The following is an 18767-nucleotide window of genomic DNA, read 5'->3' as shown; positions in this document are numbered from 1 at the left end:
AAAGCACAAATGTTGAGAGGCATCGATACCTTGCCCCTCTGAAACCATGTATTGGCTTTTTAGAGTCACCTTATCACTCTAAACCGAGGAAAGTGGCATCCTGGAGATCTCTGAGGACAGCAGCAAGCATGCCTCTTGGTAACAGAATGTCCTTAACCCCACAGAAGCTGTGGCTGGGAAGCTCGAAGCCAGGTATGCGGGACGTGGTTGGTCCAACAGAGAGGCCCTTCCCGCTCCAGAGGAGGGTTTGATGAGTGGCGGGTGGTGATTTAAGATCGAGTTCGTGGGGCGCCTGGGTGGCTCAGTCGGTTAAGCGTCCGACTTCAGCCCAGGTCACGATCTCACGGTCTGTGAGTTCGAGCCCCGCGTCGGGCTCTGGGCTGACGGCTCAGAGCCTGGAGCCTGCTTCCGATTCTGTGTCTCCCTCTCTCTCACCCTCCCCCGTTCATGCTCTGTCTCTGTCTCAAAAGTAAAATAAACGTTAAAAAAAAAAATTTTAAAAAGAGCGAGTTCGTAATAGGACTTATTTGCATGACGTTGCTTTTCAACTTCTCAAAGACGTTGAGCCTCATAATCTTTACGTAATCTTTACGTAAGTGTGGTTTCTGACGGTTTGCGGGTGTGACACGCTATCCTTGGAGTCTTGTGACGTCCCAGCACTGCTGGCCCAGCTCCTACCCACTCGCAAGAGCCAGTTGTTAAATTTTTAAGAATTTGGTGAGCCGGTCGATGTCACGCTGGCCGCCTGAGATTGGACATCATAGGACTATTGATACCGTGGAAATAGACAAACGCTCCGGATCTGGGCTTTATTTTCTGAGAGCCAAAAAATTTTATCAGCATCCCACTGATGGCCACCATCTGCTGGTTGTCTTAAGCTTTCTTCAGCCCACGAGCATTGATTGGTAGAGGCAAAACCTTCCGTTGTGTTTGTCTGTACCTGTCATATTAAATCCATGCACGTTCAAAGCAGGAAGTCTGACCCAGCCCCTGAAGTCAGACCTGACCTTGGAGCAGGCATGGGCCAGCCCCCCCAGCACTACTCCCGACTATGTGAGAGCAGCCTTAAGAGTGAAGAGGTCCAATCTCAGGCGTTCTGCCAGCAATGGTGAGCATGTTGACGGTGACGAGGCCACAAGTAAGGGAAAGCTCGGGATCTGTCCTTTGACAAAGTGAGATTTTGGGCTTCCTGTATTGGCTGTGTCCCTACGAGACCGTGGAGAGAGGACGGGGACCCCGCGAGTCCGCTCCGCCCTCCTAACGTGACGGTGACGTGTCCCCAGGCTCCAGTCGGGCCTGCCCCTGTAACTCGGAGGCTTGCTGAGATTTATCGGATGGACAGTACTAGAAATAACAGTTGCACGTAGTGAAAACCCCAAATCTCACCAGAAAGCCTGGGTCTGTTGTCCTGTCTCCGTCCTTCTGTCTGGTCTCTCCCCATGTCTCCTCCCCGGCTCTCACGGCTGTCCTCGTGGGCCTCCACAGGGATCGTGGTGAGCCCCTGTCACCCTGACCCCCTGCCAACCCCTTCCTGCTGGCTCCGAGTTCTACTTTGGGCTTAAATGTTGTAGAGTCTCAGTCTATCAGGTGCATTACGGAGACCCGAGTCGGCTTCTCTGCCTCACTCTGTCAGCGCTGGAAGGGCTGCCGTTTGTCTGTCTTTGTCTTTTTGTTTTGTTTGCGATTTAGAATCTAAATGTATCCCTTCTCCTTCTGTCCCCCTTCTTTCCTTTTCCTGCAGGCAAGCCCTGTGTTCACACCTTTCCGTTCTCTCCTGCCTCACCCTTCCACTCACTGTCGGCGTTGGTTTCCTTATGTTCCGGGAATGATCACGGTCCAGCCAAACCGGTGAAATGCTTTGGTCTTCTTTTTTATCAAACGTCCGGGATTTTCTTAAGGCACAGCCAAGAATTCCGTCTACTCTTCAGATGATCTTTTCAGACGTTTGCGTGTCCCCCTCCAGGTCACTCTCCCGGGACCCCTGTGTACAGAGAGAAGGAAGACATGTACGACGAGATCACTGAGCTGAAGAAGGTAGTATTTCTGTCCGTCCTGTGTTGGTTTTAGACCAGAGCCTTCCGTAACCACGGGTGGGAAAGTCACAATCAGTGCCGAGATGCGTCCGTATGGAAAGAACGTGAGCTTTGCAGGGACGCCCGAGTTTTGTTTTGTCTTAAGTTTATTTACTTTTAGAGAGAGAACACGCACACGTGCGATGGGGGAGGGACAGAGAGAGGGAGAGAGAGAATCCCAGGCAGGCTCCGCACCGTCAGCACGGAGCCCGACTTGGGGCTCAAACTCATAAACCTCAAGATGGTGACGTGAGCTAAAATCAAGAGTTGCACGCTTAACCTACCGAGCCCCCAGGCGCCTCGAGGAGCACCTGAGTTTAAACCCTGGCCCCGTGCCTTGGAAGCTGGGAGCCCCACCTAGAGCCCGCTGCAGGAGAGGCCTCCACTGTTGAGGTTCCATGTGTGCTCTGCTCCAGCAGCACGGCACGGAAAATGGGAAAGACGGGATTGATATCACAGGCCCTGTGCACGGAGATCCGGCATCAGATGAGGCCACTGGCGTCATTGTTATCAGTAGCCTTCCACGTGTGGACTCTTCGGTGGTAACCAGACAGTCCCCACTCCCTAGCTCAGTGGGTCTCTACGGGAGTCTGAGGGAGCTTACGGCTCTTAGCCGGTGATGACCTCGAGATTCAGACCAGGTAGTAGCCTGTCCCAGGTCAACCAGTAGCAGAATGAGGACTTCCCCCAAGGCCACCTGCCTCCCAAGGCCAAGGCTCTTTTTGCTGCCCCGTGCTACCTCCTACTCCTTACGGTGTAAATTGCACCGGAATAAATTATCGCCACCCTCATCGCCTTCGACGGAACCACTGCTGCCACACCGCTCTTAGCATCCACGTGCATACTTGTGCCCCTGGACAAGCGGCCAGGGTTCACTTCCTCCGCATCCGGAGGGCCACGGCCCGTCTGGGCACCAGAGGTTAGGTGGGGCGTGGGCAGCCAGCACGCCCAGGGGCCCGGCCACGGCGAGGAGTCTCCGAGCCATCTTACCCGAGGAGCCCCCGCTCTGGGCCCCCGTGCGTGAGACGCAGCCCTTCTGTGGCGGCCCAGACAAGATGCTCCGATGTCAGGGGCCGTCCAGAGATTGCCCCCCCATGGGAGCTGCCCAGCAGTGAAGGTGCTGCTGGAGCGTCGCACTCCCTGTCCTGAGGACAGCTGTGTGTCAGAGTTATTGTGGGGAGAGCCCTCATTTTGAACTCTGAATAATCACTGCAGTAGCAGTCTTGAAAGGGATCTTCTGGAGCTGGAAGTGGTCTCTGGGTAAAATGATACTGACTTTATTCAAACTTCCCGTCACGGACTTATGGGAAAAATCAGTCTAGGCTTCTAAACGCAGGGGGAGGAGAATTTCATTTCCAGGACTCCGAGCTTCAGAGTTGTTTTTCTGTGGCAAGTGGTGCCTCAGTTTCCTGTTGAAAAATGGGGATAATACAGGAACGGTTTCACAGTCGCGACGCGGGTGCGCCCATCGGCGCAGGGCCCCAGGGAGTACTCTGTGCCACGGCCGGCACCCCGCAAGAGGCCACGAGTGCAGAACATCCCAGGGAGTGGCGGGGATGGCACAGAGGCCCCCCCGCACCCGTCTCCCCCAGCAGTCAACGCAGTGTCAAAGCCAGGCCGCAGACGTGGACTTGGTGCACGTGTCCGGTTCCGTGCCATGTTGCCGCGTGTGTGCACCCGTGTCCCTGCACGCACGCTGCCCCATGCCACCGGGCATGCTGTCCCTCCAGCTGCCCCTTTGTGGTCACACCTGCCTCCCACCCCATTCCCCGTCCCTGACTCCTGGCGGCCACTGGCTTTTCTCCCCATCTCTATAATTCTGGCATCCTGGTAATGTTCTCTATGTGGACTGATGCAGTATGTGATACTGTGGCGGGAGCTCTGCCTCCTCTTTAGTCACACGTCTTACCTCTTTCGTTGACGAGGGCGCATTTATGGCCTCTTGTCTTGTCTGTGGATTGGCCTGTAGAGTCGCCGTGTCGTTTCTGTTCTCCGAATTCTGCTTTGTCTGATGCTAACATGGCCGCTCCTGCCTTTGTTGGTTAATGCTTCGCTGGCATCTCTCTTTCCATCCTTTTACTTTCGACCTCCTTTCACATTATGTTAAAATGAGGTTCTTGTAGACAACATGTAGTTGGGCGTGTTTTTTAATCTACGTTGCCACTTCCTATCTCCTAGTTGGTTTGTTTGGGTCATTTATATTTAATGTAGTTATTGGTAGGTTAGGATTTAAGTCTTCCACTTTATTTTGTGTATGTGGCCTCATTACCCCTGGACAGTGAGAGTCCTGATGCTCTAGCAGGCCTCCCCCCCACCCCCCTCCCCCCCCGCAAGGAGGCAGGGTGCCTCACTACAGCCTGGCAGGGGTGGGGGGCTTGGCTCCCGGCTCAGCCTTCGCTGGCAGGGGTGAGGCCTGAAGGTTCTGCTGTGTTTGCCTGAGGGTGGAGCGGTTATCACCCGTGCCTTCTCTGCCTGGCCAGGCTGCCCCTTTCCTGTCTGTGCCCGTGGGCTTGTCCAGGCTGTTGGCTTCCCCAGCACTCCCGTCTAGAACACGTGAGGCAGGGGCGCCTGGGTGGCGCAGTCGGTTGAGCGTCCGACTTCAGCCAGGTCACGATCTCGCGGTCCGTGAGTTCGAGCCCCGCGTCAGGCTCTGGGCTGATGGCTCGGAGCCTGGAGCCTGTTTCAGATTCTGTGTCTCCCTCTCTGCCCCTCCCCCGTTCAGCTCTGTCTCTCTCTGTCCCAAAAATAAATAAAAAACGTTGAAAAAAAAAATTTAGAACACGTGAGGCAGCAGGAAAACTGGGGGGCTCTGCAGTCCCTGCTTGGGTCCTGAGCCCCAGCCTAGTCTGTCTTCTGTCCACCCTTCTGAGCCTTCTTATGTCTGTCTTACATACAGTGTCCACGGCCGCAGGAGTAGGGAACACTGAGTGTACCCCGTTTCCGGAAGCAGAATTCCCATTATTAGATTTCTTCTCCTTCCCGATGGCTGTGCACGAACTGACCTATTCATTAGACACTCACCGAGTGCCAGGGTCCCCTCGTCTCCTGGAGCGCTATGGCGGTCCGGCCAGTGGCAGGCCTGCAGCTGACCTGTCCGGCCTCTCTCTCTGCAGTGCACACTGGGAGTCCGCTTGCCAGTGGTGGGGGCTGGGTTCGTTCGGGCACTGTCTCTCTTCTACGCCTCATGAGTCCTGGAAGGAGAAGGGTGTTTCCAGGTTAACTGGCTAGTTCGGATGCAGGCTGATGCCGGAAGCTGGTTGAGTGCCCTGGCTGTGCCCGTGCGGGCTGTGGCCACGTCTGAACCTCGTGTTCTCCAGGCCTCGCGGTTTCATGCCCTGGGAGAAGGCCTTTTCAAGTGAGGACGTGGAAAACAAAAATTAAAAATCCCCTACCATCACCATTTCCTAAAAGGACGACAGAAGCCCAAAGTAGGAGGGAGGAGAGTTTTCTAAAGAGGGCGGTTGTGGAATTGAATCACTTTAGTCCCGTGAAAAATCAGCTGCTCAGGCTTTTTCCCTCCGTTCACCGCAGACTGGTAACAACTGGCAGGGGCCCCCATCTGACCCCCCAAGCCCGAGCTGAGGTCAAGAGTTTTAAGTGGACGTTAGCCTCGGATGAGTTTTGGTGACACGTGCTGTGACACGTGTGGGCTCCCTCAGGTGGGCGTGGGAGAGAGCGGCGTGCCTGCGTGGGGCTGCCTTTAGGGAGGGGGTGTTCCTACTCACGTCGGGTGGTCCTGCACCTGACGGCATCCCCCCTGGTTCCCAGGCACCAGGTGCCTCCTTCCCCCCAGCGCCACGCACGCGCCCTGACCGGGAACCGGGCCACCTCGCGAGTTCTGCTCTGACTTGTGTTTCACCTGGGTGTTGGGGTGCGCGTGTGCACGAGTGTGTGTGTGTGTGTGTGGTTCTGTCTCCTCTCAGTCCCTGCACGTGCAGAAAAGTGACGTGGACCTCATGAGAACAAGGCTGCGGCGCCTGGAGGAGGAAAACAGCAGGAAGGACCGGCAGATACAGCAGCTCTTGGACCCGTCCCGAGTAAGTCGCGGCCCCGCAGCGGTGGCGCCCGGCCGCAGCAGGGGAGGCGCAGGCTCCGCTGTTCGGGCTGCAGGGGGGAGAGGCCGCCGGCCAGTGCCTTCATCTCTCCGTCTGCTTGCCGCAGGACCCGGATTTTGTTCGGACTCTGGCAGAGAAAAGGCCCGATGCTGGCTGGGTGAGTACCGACTCCAGCAGGACCGATAACCTTCCCGCCGAAGTCTGAATCTCAAAACAGCCCCGAGTTGAGGGACGCCTTTCCTCTAATGCAGTCGTGCAAGAGGGGTGACAGGGAGCCAGGGCCCAGGAGCCCCTAAAGCACCATCCGCGGAGCCGGAGAGCTCACGACAAGACGCTGCGGGCGCTGCTGGGGGCGTGAGGGGAGACCGAGAGGCCGCGCAGGGCAGAAGGTGCACAGCAGAGGACAGCGGTCGCGGTGGTGACGTCCCCCGTCACCACACTGAACTAGAGACGCTGAGGAAACAAAGCGGGATAGGATAAAGCCTTTAACACTCTAACACACACACCGGCTCTGCCACGGGGCCGCGTAACACACAGCACAGCGAGTGAAGCAAGGTGACGGCACCGGCGCCATTCCGTGATGAGGGCTGCGGCGGTGGAGAAGGAGGACCACAAGAAACCTGCTGAGTCAAGGAAGCACACTTCTCGAGAAGAGTGAGATGCAGACAGACCTGGAAGGGATCCGATTCTGAGAGCACTGAGCCCCAGGAGTCAAATAACATCAACGGTGTGACTTTCGGGTGTGATGACGCGACATTTGCAACAAAGCCCCGCGGGACTACAGGGGAAACTGAGTCAACATGATGGGGGAGCAGGGAGGACGCTGACCAGTGTGACACACAGAATCCACGCGGACCTGTACGGAAAGCGTGCAGTCGGCTCTGTACAGGTGGCTAACACCGGCCCCGTTCCCAGGACGCACGAAGGAGGTATTTTCAGGGCGTGAGCACAGATCGGAGTGTTTCCACAAGAAAATCGTTTTCAGCTTAATAGCAACTCCTAGACAGCGAACAGTTGAGCATAATCTCATTGGATTTTGTGATAGGGACTCCATCCCTGTTTTTAAAAAATTGTTTTTAACGTTTACTTATTTTTGAGAGAAGGCGAGACAGAGTGTGAGCGGGAGAGGGACAGAGAGACAGGGAGACAGAGGATCCAAAGCAGGCGTTGTGCTGACAGCAGAGACCCCAATACAGGGCTGGAACCCATGAACCACGAGACCGTGATCTGAACCAAAGTCAGACGCTTAACCGACTGAGCCGCCCAAGTGCCCCTCGATCCCCACTTTGAAACTCAGGAAACTGAGGTTAAGAGATTTGGCCATGGTGTGCCTGGATGGCTCAGTCGGTTAAGCATCCGACTTCGGCTCAGGTCGTGATCTCGCAGTTTGTGGGTTTGAGCCCCGTGTCGGGCTCTGTGCTGACAGCTCGGAGCCTGGATCCTGCTTCAGATTCTGTGTCTCCCTCTCTCTCTGCCCCTCCCCACTCACTCTCTGTCTCTCTCTCAAAAATAAATAAACATTAAAATTTTTTTTTTTTTTTTTTTTTTTTTTTAAGAGAGAGAGATTTGCCCAGGTTGGGTTTATAGTGAATCCACAAGCACCATGCCTTGGTCCCCACTGTTCCTCCGGTAGTTAATATTGGAGAAAAGACGTCTTAAGCTACCCTGAGTAAAACCTCACGCCTTAAACCAGCAGAATAAACACAAATGATCAAAACCAGCGTCAGCAGGACTGAGAACACCGGGCATGCTCAGAGCTGAGACACCGTGTTTTAGGTTGGCGTGACCGAGCAGAGGAATGGCCGTGAAGTTGTGCTTTCCGTTTGCCCGGTACTGCTCTCTTTCGGGCTGTGTCTCAGGGAAAAACTCCAGTATAAAAAGCCTTTTACACAAGGAAATTTATAGCTGCCTGATTTGGGGGGGGGAACATTGAGGAGAAGCCATTACAATTTGAATGATGCCACATGGAAACATTTTCAGAAGAAAAAAAATTTTAAGAATATAAATGAGTACAGCTATGTTCAGAAATGGCTGCGTGATTGAGGATTTAGAATTTTGTAAATAATGCATACTTTTAGAGAAAGGGCTCTGCATTTCTGTTCTGATGCTGTGGGTTTTCTGGGTCTTTTTGAGAGAGAGTGTGAGTGGGGGAGGAGCAGAGGGAGAGAGACAGAGAGAGAGAGAATCCCAAGCAGGCTCTGTACTGAGCACAGAGCCCAACCCCGGGCTCAATCCCACAACCTCGGAATCACGACCAGAGCTGATGTCGAGAGTCGGATGCTCCACTGACTGAGCCAACCCCGGCACCCTGGCTTTTTTAAAATTAAAGTTGATTGAAAGTAGAAATTCTAGATCCTTGGGTGTGTGCAGTTTCCACCTTAACACCCGCTGCCAAATCGCCCTTCGGAGTTGCTGTGTCCTATGACTGAACGCTGTGCTGGTGAGCAAGGTGCCGGTGAGCACTGGACTGGTGAGCACTGGGCTGGTGAGCATCGCCCTTCAAGAAACGTCTGCACGTATGCATAAGAAGGGTGATTTCTACTGAAGTCTTGGTCGTAAATAGCAATTTAAGCCTCATCGATCGAGGAATGGGTGTCCACACTATATGACTGTATCGGGCAGGAGTCACATAGGGGTGCGGCCCCACAGGGATGGTCCACCAGGACCATTCGTGGCATGAGAAAACCACGTGGCCGCCTGTGCGGTAGGATGCTGTAATGTCAGTGGGTACACATGCACGACACAAGGTCTAGAGGACACAAATTCGCTTGATGACAGTATTAGGTGAGGGGGGTTAAGGTCAAGGGCCATAGTCTGATACGTGTTCTCATTTTTTCCCCAAGAAGATGTATTCATGTATTACCAAACATAATTGAAAATCAGTTTAAAATCCAACCGGAAAGGTGTTTGGGTAGCCAGAAAGAAAGAAGGGGATATTCTTTCAGGAGCGCAAGCGTGCTGTCTCCCACAGTGATGGGTTGGCAGAGGGAAGGAACCACGAGACGCACGCGGTCTCCCGTGCCCCAGAGTGAAGCTCAGGGTCGTGGGGGGTCAGCTCTGCTCGCTCCCAAGGGGATACCGTGGACACAGTTGTCCTTTGAATCTGGTGATGGCGGTGCATCCGTGCGTTCCTGGTGTGGAACGTGGGGGTTGGGGGGGAGGCTCTGCACCTGTCCCACCCGGCCCCCGCCCCGCCCAGCGCCGAGAGCCGGACAGTCAGGCCCTTTCTTTGCTGTGCTAGGGACTACGGGAGAAGCCGGCGACCAAGTGGGGCAGGGTCAGCGGGCAGGGGACGCCTAGCCCAGCCTGGGGACAGGAGGGAGGGGGAGCTCGTGGACCGCGGAAGCCGTCGACTTGATGTGTGCGTGTTCAACTGGCAGGTCGTTAGCGGGCTAAAGCAGAGGATTCTGAGGCTGGAGCAGCAGTGCAAGGAGAAGGACAACACGATCAAGTACGGGCACGCGCGCGCGGGCAGGGGGTGGGCCGGGGGGGAGCGGGCCCCGCAGGGTCTCCTCGGCCGGGCCCTGGCGAGGCTGGCCGCAGCCAGCCCGTGTGCCCGCTCGCCTCCCCTCGCACCCGGCGGCGGTGTGTGCTCCGTCTGCTGGGACTGCACCCCCGGTCCCCACCCGCCAGCCTCCGTCCCACGTCCCTTGTCCCAGCATCCTCTTTGTGCCAAAACTACGAAAGCAAGTGTTAGCTGCCTCTTCAAACATCACCCGAACGGCGTCTCCCTCTCATCGTTTCCTGTTCCCGCTGCATCTGAGCCCTGCTCTCTGTCCTCGGTCCCGTGTGGTCCCGGTGGTGCCGCGCGGAGCAGAGTCCTGCCTGGTGGCGCCCGAGTCCCCTTCCGCTGTCTCTCCCTGCGTCCCTCCTCTGTTCCCCTGCTGAAATCGTCCCCTGTAAAAATCTGTGTTATTTGCTGATTTCTTCTGTATTTCGGCACCCTGAACTCTGCCCCTTGATTTGCTAGAGCTTTTTATCTGAAGTCTGTTGGATGCTGAGTGGGGGGTGCTGGCAATACGGGTCAGGGGTGACGCTCCTTCCTCACAGAAGGAGCCTCCCACCGCCCCCAGAGGCGGCTGTCCTCGCCCCAGGCTTCACGGGTACCCCGCTTCTTCCACGACAGCCCCCCCTTAGCGAGGAATAGCTTTAGGGAGTCTGCTTCTGCACAGAAGGGGGCCCATGGCTGTGAGGACTCTCCGTGGGTCTGCGCCCAGCCCGCTTCTCTTCTGCCAAGCCCTTCCTCCGCTGACGTCCTGGGAGGCGCTCTTGCCCTTGCTCTGCCCCGGGGGGGCCGGCGCCGCCCTACTAACTGTGAACTGGGTTTCTAGCAAACTGCAGACTGATATGAAGACCACTAACTTGGAGGAGATGAGAATCGCCATGGAGACGTACTATGAGGAGGTGCGTGCCCTTCGGGGAGGGGGAGTCAGTGACCTGGGCGGTCGCCCGCCACGCCTGGCACCCTGCGCTTCCGTTCCGTCTCAGCTTGAACGTGAATCCCAGCAACGTAGGCAGAAATCAGGAACCCGATCACAACTTTTTCAGAGCACGTTCTCCTTCGTGCTCGTTTTGTACCGTAACGTATTTTAATTTCGCGTTTGCAGATTCATCGTCTCCAGACTCTCTTGGCGAGCTCCGAGACCGCGGGAAAGAAGTATGATCATCTCCTCGGGAACCGTGTTTCATGTTTGGTCCTGAAAGCGCAGGGAACTGCGTGCACTGCCCTTCTCTTTGGAGCAGTGCACACACCTGCATCAGTCTGTTAACGGTTTCCATCTGGGACGGTGACGCACAGCCACGTGCTGGCTCCTAACTGCATGTTCACCTCCCCATGCTCTGAGTCCTTAATTCCTGCTATGTAACAGCCCCCAGCTTAGAATTAGAAAGCGCTGTTGTTCCAAGCAGGGCTTCCTTATTAAGAAGGCGTTTAATGCCAAGTACAAGTCCATCTCCCCCCAAGAAGTTTATTAGAGACATCAGGGCTTCCCCGTCTCGAAGATTCCCTTTTCACAGATTTGGCCACATCACTGCCTCGGCACTGAGCTGCGAACTCAAATCAGGCATTCGCCCTGAGCCAGGCACGGCCTTCCCTTCCTTCTTTTCGGGGTTGGCAGACTTTCTCCGTACAGGACAGCCGCTGCTTTGCTCTTTGAAGCAGGCGAGCCCCGCAAAGCGTCCGCAGACACGGAATGGGCGCATCTGCTAAGCCATCGCCCCCGGGGCGCGTGCCGCGTAGGCTCCTGCAGCGGGTGCCTTGGGCCGCAGGACCGTCACCCGCTGGTCAGCACACAACCTGTTTCCGCTAGCGTGTCTGTGCATTCACGTGTCAGCCAGCACCTCACACACGGGCTTCCTCACGGGGCCCATCGCAGCCTTCTCCCGAGCCCCGGCGGGAACATGGGGCAGCCCCCGAGTGCTGTGAAGGGGACTGCTTTAAACCCTGATCTCACCAATGAAAGCACCCAGGTGTGAAAAGCATGCACTCAACAGGCTGTGAAGGTGCCGCCTGTGGACAGCCTGAGGGTGGCAGTGAAAGCCAAGCCGGGTGCCTGCCCCCCCCAACCCCCCCCCCCCGCCCCTGCCTCCCACTCCTGCCCCCCACCCCCGCCACCGGGAACTTGTCCCTCAGGCTGTCCACCACCCAGCCCATGGCCCTGTACTGTGAAGGGGTCACACAGTAAGTGTTAGCAAGAATGCAAATTTGCAAATACGGAATCTGAACAATGAGGACCGACTGTATTTTAGACTTTGTAGGATAAGAGGCAAATCAAGCTATTGTACGGCTATTTACGTAACGAGAGAGAACGTGAGTTCCCACAAACGTTTTCGTGATACGATTTAAAATATATTACTAGTATCGAATACAGTGTTTTGTTCTGCAGGTTGACGGATGAGCACAGATTTCTGTTTGGGGGACAGCACTTTGCTTCCTTGTAGTTAAGTGTCAGCGTTCCCTGTTCCACTGCAGATATCTGCAGAGAGCACTCTGAGCCACAGACAGGCACCCACAGGTGCCGTGTGGCTGCCCCCCTTGAAGGCATTTATCCAGCCGGTTTAGAAACCCAAACCTAGGGGCGCCTGGGTGGCGCAGTCGGTTAAGCGTCCGACTTCAGCCAGGTCACGATCTCGCGGTCCGTGAGTTCGAGCCCCGCGTCAGGCTCTGGGCTGATGGCTCAGAGCCTGGAGCCTGTTTCCGATTCTGTGTCTCCCTCTCTCTCTGCCCCTCCCCTGTTCATGCTCTGTCTCTCTCTGTCCCAAAAATAAATAAAAAACGTTGAAAAAAAATTAAAAAAAAAAAAAAAAAAGAAACCCAAACCTAGCCCTTGGCTTTGCTGTTCCCAGGTCTCCGGGGGAGAAGAGACTGGGCGTCAAGAGGCCGAAGAAAGTGAGCAGCGCCCTCCTGAGCTTGTCCCGGAGCGTCCAGGAGCTCACGGAGGAGAACCAAAGCCTGAAGGAAGACCTGGACCGCGTGCTGAGCAACTCCCCCACCGTCTCCACCACGAAGGGTACTGGCCCGGGAGCCACCCGCGGAGGGGCGCTCGAGGAGAGGCCGTGTCTCGGGTTCTTTGAGGAGGGACGCAGGTGGCAAAACACGGGAGAGTCTGACCCTCCCGCTCAACCCCACGCCCCTATTTCAGTTGCCAGAAATGCAGATGCGTACTGCTGGGCAACACCAAAATTGACTCTGATATCTAAGGAGCACCTGCTGTGAGCCAAGCACCCTTGCAGGTGGTTGGGGAGGGCACTAGACAAAAGCAGACATCCCTCGTGGAGGCCACATCGTACTGGGAGGGAGAAGCCAGCAGGTCAGTCATGGGTCTGGTGGCAGGAAGTGCCACGGAGCGAAATAGGAAGGACAGCAAGTGTCGGGGGCAGTGGCGTGCACCTGTGAGTAGGGTCTTCGGGGACAGCCATGCCCACGGCCAGTGTGCCCAGCATACGTAGGCAGTGGGAGGGTGGTGGCGATGATGGCGGAAGGAAGTCGTGGGGCCAGGCTGTGAAGGCCACATCCGGGCCCTGGGGGCTGGGGCAGAGGTGAGAAGTGCTGAATGGACCGTGTGCAGAAGAGAGGGTGGGAAGACCAGGGCTTCTGTGGCGTCCCCATGGGGGCTGCTGGCGGCCCCGGGCACGGTGGCACCACAGGGATGACAGGTGGCCAGGTTCCGGATGCCTCAGAGAAGGGAGGAGCCGGCTTCCAAAGCTCTTATCTGAGCTGCTGGAAGGACAGGGTGTCCTTGTGAGGTGGAGGTGACGGAGAGAGGAGCAGGTCTGGGAATGGGGACGTGTCAAGTCTGCGGTGTGCAAAAGGTGTCCCGAGTGGAGGTGGGTGCATCCGGAATTTCAGGGCAGAGGCCTCAGCAGGAGGTGCCCACATGGGGGGCAACAGCAGAGGGCCGGGCTGGGACTGAGCGCACCAGTGAGTGAGGAGAGCAGAGTAGGGCCTGGGGTCCAGCCCCTGGTGCGACGCAGCAGGGTGCAGAGGGTGAGCGGTGGCGGTGACGGTGACGGAGCTCAGAGCGCCGGGGAAGGAAGTGCCGGGAGGAGGGAGGAAGGCAGAGGATCCAGCGCGGACTCGTGTGTGGCCTTGAGAAGTTCTGTCTCGGACCGGCACGCACGATCAGGTGTGGATGTCACACTGAGGTCTTAGGAGGCCATCGGCATGGCCAGCTCCACAGTGTGGGCACGGACTCCCTCGTTGGGAGGCACCCTTCCTGCACGAATCTGCCAGGCACCGCGCGGCGGAAGGGGACACTCACAGGCTGTGCTAGAGGTGGGCGGTCGGGGCTGACGGGGCCATCGGGATGGCTGTGCCAAGTTCACCTCTCAAAGCCATTGCTTCCATCAGGTTACACGGAGTGGAGTAAGCCCCGGCTGCTGAGACGGATCGCCGAGCTGGAAAAAGTGAGTGGTGCGCCTCTCAGCTGCCCGTCCTTGAGGACCCGCCCGAGCGCCAGAAGCCGGCGCCCTGTAAAGTGGGGACGCAGATGAGCCCTTTGCTCACAGAATGCTCTCAGCACATGCATGGTGGCTGTCCCCCGCATGGCACGCGATGCAGACGGGAATGAGCAGACTCCGTGCAGGTCTGGACGAGACCCACGGGTCGTGTCGTTCCTGTCCCTGGTGTCACAGGTGGCAAAGCCACGGTCACACGGCCCACGGTTTTGGACTCCTTGTGTCACCCGGGATGGAGGCCGATGGTCCTAGGGCCTTCCAGAAACCCAGGCGGCCTGAATATCTGAGTCGTCCTAGGGCCTTCCAGAAACCAGGCGGCCTGAATAGTTGAGTCGGAACACTCTGTTTATCATCGGAAAGTTGGGGAGATTAATACTTCCTCATACCTGTCGTGGGTTTGCAGATTTGATTTCACTCCTGTGGTCAGTACTCAGTCCGCTTGTTTGGAGTGGGTCAGAAGGGCCCGCGTCTGCTGCCTGGTCTGCTAAAACGGTGAGAGCTGTCCCCTGGTTTGGCTGAGCGGAGTAAACCTGGAAGGAAGCATCAAGTAACTACAGATCTACACAGCAGAAAACCTGAGTTTTATGCACTGTGGGTATTTTGAGAAGAAAGCTCGTTAGGAGAGAAGGTCGCCCGGGGGTGGGGCTTTCTCGGCTGAGACACCCACCATCACCGGGGAGCTGGGGCCGCTCAGTCAGTCCCTCTCAGCTGGCAAAACCGGGCTGTCATGTGAGATGAAAAGCACAGAGGCTGGAAATGTCGGAAATCCTGAAGAAATGGTAGGGTCAATGAGCCCAAAGAAAAGCGTATGAGCTCGCCTCCCACGCGCCCTCCGTTCCGTCTTGTTAACGGTGCCTTGCCCCCACCGTGCCAGGCCGGGCTCTGCGGGCAGGGTGCTCTTCACCTCCCCACCGGGCTCCGGCGACGTGGTGCCATCCCGGCGCGTGAGGTCACACGCAGAGCTTGGCCCACACCCGCGCCTGGGACCAGTTTCCATTGGTCACGCTCTTCCTTGGGTTTCACAACCGCAAAGGGAAATGAGAAAGAAAGTCTAACAAATGCCTTTGTTGCCCCCAGAAAATAAGTGCGATGGAAAGCCCCACATCACAGGCTTCAGAAGAGGTCAAGTCAAGCGCCCCGGTGCAGTCTGCGTCCAGCTCCACCGTGCCCCGGCAGCCGAGATGTGGCCGGCACCAGGAGAGCGAGCGTCTCCGGGGGACGGTGCGGAGCCTGAGAGGCGAGCGGGACGCGCTGCAGACGCAGCTTCAGGAGAAAGAGTAGGTTGCAAGGCTCAGCCAGCACCTTCCGCCCTGGAAGGGGGTCGCGGCGGGAGTCCAGCCGTGCTGGCGCACTCGGGAGACATGCTCAGCTCCTCGTAGTAACTGCTGGCCTCGTTTCGTGTGCTTGAAAAATCCTGTATCTTGTTTGTGAGATAAGAGCCACTTCGGTGGTAAAAACAAGATAGCAATTGACCACATTACATTACTGAAAGAAGGGGAGGCGTCATTCAAATCTCTTGACTCCATTCCAGAGCCATTCCCAAATTCTTCACTAGAGAATAATCTACTTTCATTGATTTGTGAGGTAGATAGGCCATCAGTTAGATTTTCTTTAAGGTTTAGAATCAGCGGTATGTTTAAGGGATCTCGTCTAAGTACCAAATAAGACAGACATGCTGTGAAGCGTTCAGTGTGACCCTGAGAGTTTGAAAGGAAAAGCCTGCAGAGTTTGCTTATTCGCTGTTGGTTCTCTAGTGTCTTGAGTTGTAGCCTCCTAAAAATGTTCCTGTCTCCTCCGCTGTCCGCTAGTGGCTTCTCTGGTCAAAGTTGTGTTATGAGTAAGCCAAACCCGTGCATCTTCTGAGATGAGGGTTTTCTCTCAGAGTGTGGCCTGGGCAACCAGCAGCCTCAGCATCACCTGGGAGCTGGTTAGAGATGCAGAACCTTGGCCCCGCCCACCTGGGAAGCTGGTTAGAGATGCAGCACTTGGCCCCGCCTACCTGGGAGCTGGTTAGAGATGTAGAACCTTGGCCCCGCCCACCTGGGAGCTGGTTAGAGATGCAGCACTCGGCCCCACCCACCTGGGAGCTGGTTAGAGATGCAGAACCTCGGCCCCGCCCACCCGGGGGCTGGTTAGAGATGTAGAACCTTGACCCCGCCCACCTAGGAGCTGGTTAGAGATGTAGAACCTCGGCCCCGCCCACCTGGGAGCTGGTTAGAGGTGCAGAACCTCGGCCCCGCCCACCTGGGGGCTGGTTAGAGATGTAGAACCTCGACCCCGCCCACCTGGGAGCTAGTTAGAGATGCAGCACTCAGCCCCGCCCACCTGGGGGCTGGTTAGGGATGCAGAACCTCAGCCCCGCCCACCTGGGAGCTGGTTAGGGATGCGGCACTCGCCCCACCCACCTGGGGGCTGGTTGGAGACGCAGAACCTTGTCAGACCCAGATCTCCTGAATCTGACTCTGTGTCTAGCGACGCCCCCTGGTGATCGTGAGCACGTTTAGGTCTGAGAAGGCCTCCCTAAGCTGACTAAGTTCTCTGGTGCCTGTTTATGGCAGAGGAAAACCCCTTCACACTCCCCTTGTTCTCCAATCCAAGCGCATCTATGCCAATTGGCAGGTCCTTTGTAAAAATTAGTGTTTCATGAGAGGTTTCAAAAATGGGGCTAGTCATCTTGAAAGAAAAATAACATCTGCGATTTTCTCTTCAGCCGTCACACGGCACGATAATAGCTTCCGCTTGCTGAGCCCTTACTATGTGACAGAGGCTCTGCTAAACAGTCAGGGTGTCTCGGATTCCCGTGGAGATTAAACGAACCTTGGAACCAGTGGAGCTGAGGTCAGGCAAAGGTCTTGTCTTGGAGCCACGTGCCACCTGTGGGGCCCAGGAAAGCCCATCGGGCAGCGGTTTCGTTGGAGGTGACGGGGTAACCCCCCTCGTCCTCAGGGCCCCAGTTCAGGCGGCAGCCCCGTGTGGCGCGGGCAGGACCCTCAGCAGTCCTCTCAGATAGGGGTGACATACCCGATTGGGTGACTGTTGGGATAACGCCCGTCTCCATGGGACAGCGAGGCCCGCGCGAGCAGGGCCCGCGGCTCGTGTGATGGTGCTCACCTCGGTATCCCGGGCACGTAACAGCCGCTGGCACATAGCAGGCGCCCAGTAAATACCTGGATGAACCACCACCGGGCCGGCGGGCCTCCCGGGTCTGTTCCTGGCTCTGTGTAGCTATGAGCGAGTGCCCCTGCCGTCCATCCACCGTCACGGGGACGGAGGTCAGGCTGCGCGATGTTTTCTGAAAGCCCTTCCCGCTGGGTGAGAATCGGTGTTCCTGTGACGCTGAAACGTCTCTGCTTCTGTGTGTTCAGTTTGGAAGTGAGACAGCTGCTACAGACAAACGCCACCTTGCAGAAGGAGCTGGAGGGCGCGAGGGAAGGGGAGGAGGAGAGAAGAGGAAGAGAGGAGGCTCTGAGGTGAGTGCACCAGAGGCGGAGGCTGTGGAGGTCACACGACTCCCAGCGTTTCCTGCCTTTCCTCAGCGCGGCTCTCTGAGTGGCTCTTCTACAACCCCAGCCCGATCCCCACACCCCGCGCCCTGACATCTTGCAGTGGCTCTTCCTTTCCTTCGGAGTAAAAATCCTGACTCCGGGGAAGGGCTCTTCGCGATCAGGCCGGCGTTTGCCTCCCTGGCGTGACGCCCGGTCCTCGGCACGCACCTTTCACTGCGGTGCGGCCACCGTGGGGGGTCACCCCATCAGGACTCCCAGGACAGAGCCTCCTGCTCCTTCAGGGTCACTACTCACAGTCTCCAGAAAGCGGAAACAGCCCCAAAGCCCGTCTCTGAGGAATAGATAGGAAACAAGTACGTTTGTAGGAAAGAATACAAAGGAGTAGGTTCTGACACGTGTGACAGCAGGGACGAACCTCGTGGCACGTGGAGGAAGCAGACAGGAAGGCCCCCTGGTGTAGGATTCCAAAATACAGGGAGACGGGCTGGGGGACGGGGGTGCGGGAAGGGGCTGCCGACGGGCGCGGGTGGTGGGAGCATTCTTAGCCGCGGCGGCACCATGCTGCGGATGTGCTCAAACCCGCTTCATCGCAGACTTGGCCACAGTGAATTTTATGTTGTACGAAATTCACCTAAAAAAAAAATGCCCCCCCAAACGTAGGTGAGAACCCTGAGCAGAAATACCTAGCACTCAGAATAATAAGTAAGACACAGACTACTGGAATGAATGAAAATATTTTGCAGGAGAACTGACTAGGCGGGATCAAAGGAGACCGGAAAGGGCAGGTACACGGGGAAGAGTTGTTCTTGCTTGGCCTCAGACACCTGTAGTGAAGGCACACATCGTATTTTCCTCCAGTCACATTGTTAAAAGCCCCCAATAGGAGGCGCCTGGGTGGCTCAGTCGGCTGAGCATCTGACCAGCTCAGGTCACGATCTCGCGGTTTGTGAGTTTGAGCCCCGCGTCGGGCTCCGTGCTGACAGCTCAGAGCCTGCCTGGGATCCCCCACCCTAAACCCATTTAAAATAAAGAAATTAAAACAAACAAACAAACACATAATTCCTGTCCATTTGTCCCTCGTGGCCTCAGAACTCTTACCATGTTCCAGAAGTGCTGTTGGCCCCAGACGTCCTCTGTCCCCGCCCTCTCTGGGCCCCAGATCTAGGTGACCCACAGAC

General features: G+C 56.6%; 1 protein-coding gene across 8 annotated transcripts in view; it reads left to right on the top strand.

The window, feature by feature from the left end:
• The window catches only part of IQCE (IQ motif containing E), a 40755-nt gene that overhangs the window by 10060 nt on the left and 11928 nt on the right, over positions 1 to 18767 (top strand). For 5 of the 8 annotated variants that reach the window (XM_058711826.1, XM_058711825.1, XM_058711833.1 and 2 more), the window contains 12 exons: positions 64 to 192; positions 974 to 1108; positions 1964 to 2034; positions 5996 to 6109; positions 6234 to 6284; positions 9508 to 9578; positions 10459 to 10531; positions 10735 to 10784; positions 12473 to 12636; positions 13977 to 14032; positions 15161 to 15360; positions 17449 to 17553. In XM_058711826.1, coding sequence (XP_058567809.1) covers positions 64 to 192; positions 974 to 1108; positions 1964 to 2034; positions 5996 to 6109; positions 6234 to 6284; positions 9508 to 9578; positions 10459 to 10531; positions 10735 to 10784; positions 12473 to 12636; positions 13977 to 14032; positions 15161 to 15360; positions 17449 to 17553 — 1219 coding nt within the window. The remainder of the gene's footprint in view (positions 1 to 63; positions 193 to 973; positions 1109 to 1963; positions 2035 to 5995; positions 6110 to 6233; positions 6285 to 9507; positions 9579 to 10458; positions 10532 to 10734; positions 10785 to 12472; positions 12637 to 13976; positions 14033 to 15160; positions 15361 to 17448; positions 17554 to 18767) is intronic. The other 3 variants (XM_058711827.1, XM_058711828.1, XM_058711829.1) reach the window with 3 other exon arrangements.

Source organism: Neofelis nebulosa, chromosome 18 (assembly GCF_028018385.1).
Source record: "Neofelis nebulosa isolate mNeoNeb1 chromosome 18, mNeoNeb1.pri, whole genome shotgun sequence".
Lineage (NCBI taxonomy): Eukaryota > Metazoa > Chordata > Mammalia > Carnivora > Felidae > Neofelis > Neofelis nebulosa.
This window is presented reverse-complemented; position numbering and strand designations above follow the sequence as displayed.